This window comes from Vombatus ursinus, unplaced genomic scaffold, assembly GCF_900497805.2.
Source record: "Vombatus ursinus unplaced genomic scaffold, bare-nosed wombat genome assembly UNPS02014809.1, whole genome shotgun sequence".
NCBI classification, from domain to species: domain Eukaryota; kingdom Metazoa; phylum Chordata; class Mammalia; order Diprotodontia; family Vombatidae; genus Vombatus; species Vombatus ursinus.
Window position 1 is genome coordinate 1,738,180 of NW_020954587.1, and position 9,219 is coordinate 1,747,398.

Genomic DNA, 9,219 nt, shown 5'->3' on the forward strand with positions numbered 1-9,219 from the left:
AAGTTATAATTAGTATTATGCCACTGGTCTTGTCTTCTAAATTCTTAGGAAGTCTGAGCACTAAAAATATAGACAATTTATTTCCAATGTGTGCATGTTTCCATTACATTATTCATCTTCAAGTGAGTAGTTACTTCAAGTAACTATACCAGCTATATTTGCCAACAGAGAATCAAGAATCAAAATATTGAAAAGATCAAGTAATCAGAGTTGGAAGAGAACTCATTGATCAGCCAATTCAATGCATATCCAGAAAATAATCCTCATTACAACGTACTGACATATGGTCATTGACCCTCTGCTTAAGGTCCTCCGAGGATGGAGAAGCCACTACACAGGGAGTCACAGAGCCTTGAAACAGTTTTAATTGTTAAGAATGTTTTCCTCATGTCAAGTATAAATTTTCTTCTACCCATTGTTCTTGCTTTTGACTTCTGAATTTTAAAAGAAAAAAGGGAGCTATGCTTCTTAAAGACCTCAATGGATATATAATCTCATTGTATTCTCTCCATAAGTTTAATCAATGAATTAACACGTATTTACTAAATGTCAATCATGTATTAAATACTCTACTGACTGCTAGAGATATAGAGACCAAAAAAATGGTTCTGGCCTTCAAGGAGTTTATACTATATCAGAAGGACATAACCTGAGTAAATACAAAACATACACAAAGTAATTACAAAGTAATCTGATGGATGAAATGCTACCAGATGAGGGAATAAAGACAGACATAATGCTTGAGGTGTATTTGACATGAACTTTCAAAGATTTTAGGGATTTAAGAAGGAGGAGTCCCTGGGGCAGCTAGGTGGTGCAATGGATAGAGCACCGGCCCTGAAGTCAGGAGGACCTGAGTTCAAATCCGGCCTCAGATCAAACACTTGTCACTAACTAACTTGCTGTGTGACCCTGGGCAAGTCACTTAACCCCAATTGCCCAAAAAAAGAAGGAGTCCCTTTAAAAAGGAGTGGAGACAGGAAATAATAAAATGCTGTGTACAGGGACAAGCAAGAAGGTCAATACAAAGAGACCCCAGAGTGCATGAAAGGAAGTAACATGTAATAAATCTGGAAAGGTAGGCTGAAGCCAAATTGAGAAAGGACTTTAAATGCTAAAACGGGAAGTTTTTATTTTATCCTAGAGGCAATAAAAGGCAATAATGGAGTTTATTGAACAGAGAAGTAACATGTTCACATCTGTTACTTTGGCAGCTATATTAAAGCCACAGTAGAAATGGGAAGGACTTAGGGAAAGAGTCTTAATTATTAGGTAATTTTAAGTGTTCAAGTGATAGGTGTAGAAGGCCTGAAAAAAAGGTGGCTGTAGCATGGAAAAATAGTACAGATTTAATAGATACTGTGGAAATGACATCTAAAATACTTGGCAACTGATTAGATATAAAACTCATTATGCTATACATACATTTTTGTATGTATGTATGAAGTGTTGCTCAGTCCTGAGAAGATACCCTCCACTTATGCACTGGCATAATGACAGTAGCAAAATGGTGGATAGGGAAGCACAGAGTGCTAAAAAATCACCTCTAGGATCAGATATAAAATCATTTTTGGCATCCAAATTCCCTTAAAACCTGCCCTTTTCATTCTTCTCACAACTCTTTCTCAGGTACTCTGCAATCCAATGTAACTGGATTCCTGGCTATTTTTTGAACAAGACATTCTATCTCCACACTCTGTGTATTTTCTCTGGTTCTTCCCCATGCCTAGAATATTTTTACTACTTATTTGTGCCTCCTGGCTTCCCTCACTTCCTTCAAGTCCCAGCTAAAATTTCACCTTCAGAAACATTTCCTGATCCCCCTGAATTCTGGTGCCTTCCATCTGTTGATTATTTCCAGTTTATAGTGTATATGGTTTGTTTGTATATAATTGTTTGTATCTTGTCTCCCCCAGTTGACTGTGAGCCCCTTAAGTACAAGAACTGTTTTTATATTTCCTTGTACTCCAACCATTTAGCCCAGTGCCTCGAACAAAGGAGTTTAATAAATGAATATTGTCTATCTGACTAACTAATGAAATCACAGGTCTTTTAATGTACTAATGTGTTGAAATAAATAGATGGCACCAGGGTTGTGTTTATTTACTACAAAGAAGACTAATTTTATTCCCTGACTTTCCCAATTCAATTTAATAATTTAATGCAATGCACTACAACAAAAATCCCAAGACAGAGAGAAGTAAGAGGAGGAGGAGAAGGGGAAAAAGAAGGAGGAAGAGAAGAAGATGCCAATTTAGCAAAATTAATATGTCAACTATAATTGTGTGTGATATTATAAATAAATTTATACACTTAGAGTGTCCCACCTCTTCCACGAGGTGAATTTCCTTCACATTTCTATCATAGGCTACCCACAGCAAAGCAAATAAAAGTTAAATGACAGTAGCAACCTCCATTTTATGCACACTAACTTTACTTTGCAAAAGACATAAAAATAATCTGTATTTTAATGCATCATTAGACTGTTTTAGTTTAATCAATTCTTCATGAATTCTTTCACCTAGAAAAACAAAAGTCTATATTTACAGGAGACATGAACAACAAAGCTGTCAGAAGACAGGGAAAACTGTTTATGTTTTACTACATCATTTTAATCTGATGACCATAGATTGTAAATTCTAAACTGATGTTCATCTCTATAGAGAATAAGGAGTCAATTATCTTTTACCAAGGGAAAAAAAGGAAAAATTCTAACTCATTTTGAAAGACTACTGATGGTAATTTAGTGCCTTTGTGCTTGAAAGATTTGCATTAACCATAAAAAATATTCTCCAGCCTAGTATTAAAAAGTACTGCAAGTAAATCAAATGGCATAGTTACTTGTCAAATGAATTTCTAATCAGATACAATTTTAATTAAAGTTATCTCACACAGAGAAAGTGACTGATATCATGTTTCCAAGTAGAATCTTCAGCATTTTCTTCCTCAGAGTGATGATAAAAAGAGACAGTGTGATGTAGTCGAAAGAACTGAATGAGATCTCAGGAAAGCCAGATTTCAGTTTTAGCACTGGAAAATTAGCACTGTCATTTCAGGATCACTTTGCTACTTCCCTTATTTGAGTCTCAATTTACTCATATGAGATTTATAAAGGGTTGGACCCAAACTCTAAGTCTTATGCTAGGCCTGGAATTCTTTGATCATATAACGTACATACCTTGGTGTGTTTTGGGAAGTGGTGCTTCTGGGATTCCTTGTATGGGGTACTTCCAACATATACTGCAGATGTCTCCATTTTCTGTTCTTGTTGTGCTATTTAGACAAGCAAATTTTAAAAGTTAAAATGCTAGAAAATGAAGATGTCTGCTACTGTCAGCCAACTTTCTAATTTTTTTAACTCAATGGCATTTTAATTTTTAAAAAGAATATTTCTTTTTAGAAATAGAGAAATGCAAATTTGGCATTGACTTTTTGGGAAATGTTTACTTTTGCAAAATATTAAAAAGTGAAACTTAGTGAAGCAAGGTAAATTACTATGGAAATACTCTGCATAGTAGTTGTGATCAGACTTCAGCATATTAGCAGCCATAACCTAGTGGATCTTAGGATTGAGGCTGCAGTGGGATAACAGGAACAAAAGATGATAATTAAGAATGGCTCCCAGTGATATAGTAAGAATAGGAAACTATTATTTACCAAGTGGTACCTCTGAGGTTAATGTTCTATGAACTACTGTGCAAAGGGCTTTAAGCAATTAAACAAAAGTATTGGGGGGCAGATAGGTGGCACAGTGGATAAACCACTGGCCCTGGCTTCAGGAGGACCTGAGTTCAAATCCAGCCTCAGACACATAACACTTACTAGCTGTGTGGGCCTGGGCAAGTGACTTAACAACACTGCCTAACCAAAAAAAAAAAAAAATATTGGACAGTTGAAAGCTCATCTTTTGTAGCCTCATTGGAAGACCTTTAGGAGGGCTACTATTATTATGAATATCATTTCTGCATGTTTTCTATGTAATTCAGATAAAAATTGTCCTGGGACAAATGGCTATCTTGATATGATTTTATATTTCATTCCACAGACTGTTTTAAAAGTGGATAAAATAACTGTTGTTTATAATTGAATAAAAGTATTCAGATAGGACTGTCTTGAGTTCTCTCCCAAAGCCCTCCAAATACCTAAAAAAATGGCTCTAAACAAATTCTAAAGCAGCAGAATCCACAAAAAGACAGAGTGAAACAAATTTCCAGCCAAAGACAGCCTGGATGGTTGATCTGAAAGGTGTATCGCCCTGGGCTGGGAGAGGAGCTCAGTTTGGCGTGGGCATGCAGGCCGCAGCAACCCTGGAGCAGGCTCAGAGGACTGAATCACGGGGAGCTATGGCAGTTTCCAGACTTCTCAACCCATGAACGCCAAAGACGACGTAGAAGGTCAGTGGGAAAAGTCAGTGACTGCAGTGAGAGAGGAGCTGGGTCTCAGCCTCAAGTCTCAAGCACAGCCCGGGGCCACGGCTTTTTTCTGAACTTCCAGCCCACATACTGAGGGGGAATCAAGTGGCTGATCAGAGGGGGATTGCAAGGATCTCTTTGCCAGTGCTGAGGTAGGAATCTCTTGCTTTACCGGCGCTTGGATCTGGGTCACAGATCTGAGGGGTGGTCCTGGGGCAAGGAGGAATGCTGGTGCAGTGGAGCTTGTTGTGGTGGTGGAGAGAAAACACCTCGCCCGTTATCATAGTACCTTGGAAGAACTGAAAATTTACAGGTCCCTAGAGGTATATCTGAAAACAGCTGTACAAACCCCCGAAGCTTGGGACAGTACACTCTTCACAATGGAAGCAGACTTTTACCTTAACAAAGAGTTTAAAACTCAAGGAACTGGCCGGGATCATGAGTAAGCAGCGCAAAAAGAGTCAGACTATATTATCTTACTTTGGTGACAAAGAAGATCAAAACATACAACCAGAAGAAGGCAACAAAGCCAAAGCTCCTACATCCAAAGCCTCCAAGAAAAATATGAATCAGTCCCAGGCCTTGGAAGAGCTCAACAGGGATTTTGAGAAACAAGTAAGAGAAGTAGAGGAAAAACTGAGAGTGATGCAAGAAAATCATGAAAAACAACTCAACAGCTTGCTAAAGGAGACCCAAAAAAAAAATACTGAAGAAAATAACACCTTAAAAAATAGCCTAACCAAAATGGCAAAAGAGGTCTAAAGAGCCAATGAGGAGAAGAATGCCCTATAAAGCAAAATTGGCCAAATGGAAAAGGAAGTCCAAAAGTTTACTGAAGAAAATACTTCCTGAAAAATTATAATAGAGCAATTGGAAGCTAGTGACTTTATGAGAAATCAAGACATTGTAAAACAAATCCAAAAGAATGAAAAATTAGAAAACAATGTGAAATATCTCATTTGAAAAACAACTGACCTGGAAAATAGATCTAGGAGAGAGAATTTAAAAATTATTGGACTATCTGAAAGCCATGATCAAAAAAAGATCCCAGACATCATCTTTCAAGAAATTATCCAAGAAACCTGTCCTGACATTTTAGAATCAGAGGGCAAAATAGAAATTGAAAGAATCCACCGATCTCCCCCTGAAAGAGATCCCCAAAGGAAAACTCCTAGGAATATTGTAGCCAAATTCCAGAGTTCCCGGGTCAAGGAGAAAATATTACAAGCAGCCAGAAAGAAACAATTCAAGTATTGTAGAAACACAATCAGGATAACACAAGATTTAGCTGCTTCTACATTAAGGGACCGCAGGGCATGGAATATAACATTCCAGAGAGCAAAGGAGATAGGATTACAACCAAGAACTACCTACCCAACAAAACTGAGTATAATCCTGCAGGGGAAAAAAATGGTCATTCAGTGAAATAGAGGACTTTCAAGCATTCCTGATGAAAAGACCAGAGTTGAATAGAAAATTTGATTTTCAAATACAAGACTCGAGTGGAACACGAAGAGGTAACCAACACGAAGAGGTAAACAGAAAAGAGAAAATCATAAGACACTTATTAAAGTTGAACTGTTTACATTCCTGCATGGAAAGATGATATTTGTAACTCATGAGACCTTTGTCAGTATTAGGGTAGTTGAAGGGGGAAAAATTATATGTACATATATATAGATATAGATAGAGGGCACAGGGTTAGTTGAAAATGAAGGGGTCGTATCTGGAGAATAAAATTAAGGGGTGAGAGAGGAATATACTAGGAGAAGGAGAAAGGGAGAGGTAGAATGAGGTAAATTATCCCACAAAAAAAAAACAGAAAAGAAAAGGCTCTTACAGTGGAGGGGAAATGGGGGAAGGTGAGAGGGAATGAGCGAAATCTGATTCTCATAGGATTTAACTTAAGGAGGGAATAACATACACACTCAATTGGGTGTGGAAATCTGTCTTACCCTACAGGAAAATGGGGGGGGGGAAGGGGACAAAAGAGCAGGGGAATGATAGAGAGGAGGCAGATTGTGAAAGGGAATAATCAGAAGCAAATACTTCTGAGGAGGGACAGGGTCAAAAGAAAGAATACAATAAATGGGTGAGTGGGATAGGATTAAGGGAAATAGAGTAAAACAAAAAAAAATAAAATGAACAATTGCACTGGGAAGATATTAGTGAAAGGAATCATAAAGGGTACTTCTAAAAAAATTGAAATGAGACTAAGGAATGGTTCTAATCTGAATTTTGTCTTCTTCCCACAGAACCTTGCATGGTACTTTGCATGAAATGATTATGTGATTGCTTGTTGAATAGTTTTTACCTAGAAGTATATAGATCACATAGGCCAGCCTCCTAAGAAAGAAAACTGAGGGTAATTTCTGATGAGAGTTTAAAGGACAGAAAACCATTTCAATAGGAGGAAGACAATGAATAGGTTCATATGGATGAAAGTACAAGGTAGCCAAGGTTGGACAGAGAAAGTCACCAGAAGAAGAAATAAAACATTTATTTTTGTTTAAGCTCTTGCATGCCTCTTCTTTCAAAATATTAACAACAGGAAGGAAAAAATACACACACACACACACACACACACACACATTTTAATCAAGCATTTGAGGAAAATATTGTCTTGGAGATAGAACCAGACATTTGGGGAGTTGAGTGGGTGTAAGCAAGCAAGTGCTTCCTTAAGTACCCCCTAGAAGGCATACTCTTCAGCCATTCTATATCTGGATTATACACACATTGTATAACGCCATGTCTTTACATCTGTTCCACTGCTGCCAAATTTCTTGATTTATAGAATCCCATATTATTTCAAGTTGATTCCTAGACATTGGTGTCTTGTTTCACTATGAATTATCACTTTCTTTATAAAATGTTCAACTTGTATTCAACATCATCTTTTGTTACTTTGTATTTGAGTCAGGTTTTTCTGATACAACATTAAAATATATCTCCTTCTACAGACTGGGTTGTGGTTTTGTTTCTGATTTTTTAATACAATAGAATATGATATATAAAGTATACAGGAATAGTATTAGTTGAAAAAAATATTCCTTATTTAAGTTACCTTTCCAGACCTGGGCCCAAGTTATCAGCTTTATCGTAAGGCCAATATTCACCATTTCTCCTCACCACCTCGACAGTCATCATTGCTTCATATAATTTCATAATATAAGGTACAAATAACACAGGGATATCCAACTTTCCTTTTGGAGGTAATGGTATTCCTGTAAAATAAGATTCATTTTTGATATAAAAATGAAAAGAATAAATAGTTTAATGAAATTAAACAATACCCAAATATTTTTGACTTTATGGTGTTATTAATTTTAAATCATAAAGCAAACTATATTAAATAATTGCAATAATAGAAGTTGGTCTCAGTGCACACCCCTCTTTAAAAAATGTATATTGGCCTAAGGTAGCATATTTTATCCAAGAGGAACTAAAGAAATATGAAAGGGGGTACTGGTATATTCCCTGGATATGATCTCCACAGCCCATTAATTTCTCAAGCCTGAGGAAGACTTTAAAAATATGTTTTTTTCTAAGGTAGTAAATCCACAACTGTGATTATTCAGCTTAGTTAAACTCCTTTAGAAGATTTGAGATAGAGACTAAGTTTTAGGGTTGGTTGACTGATTGTTTTTAGTGTCTAATCATTCCTTGTAATTAAGTCATTCTTCTCTTTGGGACCAAAACTATTTCCCATAAAAAAAACTTTCATTTCTTAGGAGATCTTCAAAAGTAGTCAATTCTCACTTTTAAAATATGGGAACAAGTATCTTGTGATATTAAGAAGATAGAATGATGAAGAGCACTCCTGTCTTCTATTACATAATCAGACACTAAGAGTTCAAAATAGTGGAAAGATTTGGATAATAGTGGAAACCTCACTAAAAAAGGAAGTTCCACAGTGCCACAAAGCAGAGGTCTTTTGTTTCATTTTGAGGGGATTAGAGTCAGTTTTTCTCTTCTACATAACAAGTAATTGGTTTTTTTTTCCGTTTACTCTTTGAAAAGAGAAAGGTTTGTATAATTATTTTGCCTTGGAAGAATCTATCAAATTGCAAAAGCATTAAAAGCATCTCTATCACATCCCTCACTCTCTGATTCCACTGTCTTTTCCTTCCAAAGCCAACACTATAGTTAAACAATTAAACACAACCATGTGATGAAACAAACAGAATACTATCCCCTATTCATGAATCTGTCCCACTCTTGGGATATCTGCGCTTATTCCTAGCCTTAAATTGCTCCCCTATCTGATCCTACCTACATTCTGCTAAACAAAACTAAGGGAAGACACATAACTGTTATTAACTGGATATTATAGACACATGTCATCTCACTTCTTTGGGCGCCTTACTACAATGAGGCAATCCATTTTCTCCCATTCTCATTGATTCCCTTTCTCACTCCCTGCAGAAGAGATTCTATTCCTTTCTTTGCTCCTCAAACCTCCCTCACTTCCTTCTCCCCCTTCTGTCAGAAGAGAACCTTGTCTCTTACTCTGCTGAAAAAATTGAGGGCATTTCAATCAAGTTCCCTCTTCTCCCTTTCTCTTCGTCTCAAAATTTACTGACATCAGCCCCTCTTTTACATCAGTCTCTAACAATAAGGTAGCTCTTGTCATCAAGCCTACTTGCCTCAGTGATCCTGCTCAGTTTCTTTTGCTGATTCAGCATCTACTTCATAACCTTTAAAGGTAGCTGTTACCCAAAGCTCTGTCCTCTCTTCTCTCTCTCTCTCTCTCTCTCTCTCTCTCTCTCTCTCTCTCTCTCTCTCTCTCTCTCTCTCTCTCTCT

At 36.8% G+C, this 9,219-nt stretch overlaps 1 protein-coding gene across 1 annotated transcript in view; it reads right to left on the reverse strand.

Moving 5' to 3' along the window:
* CFAP47 (cilia and flagella associated protein 47) overlaps positions 1-9,219 on the reverse strand; it is an 857,531-nt gene that overhangs the window by 141,859 nt on the left and 706,453 nt on the right. The window contains exons 57-58 of the mRNA XM_027875456.1: positions 7,480-7,639; positions 3,179-3,273 (exon numbers count right to left, since the gene is read on the reverse strand). Of these exons, the coding sequence (XP_027731257.1) occupies positions 3,179-3,273; positions 7,480-7,639 (255 nt within the window). The remainder of the gene's footprint in view (positions 1-3,178; positions 3,274-7,479; positions 7,640-9,219) is intronic.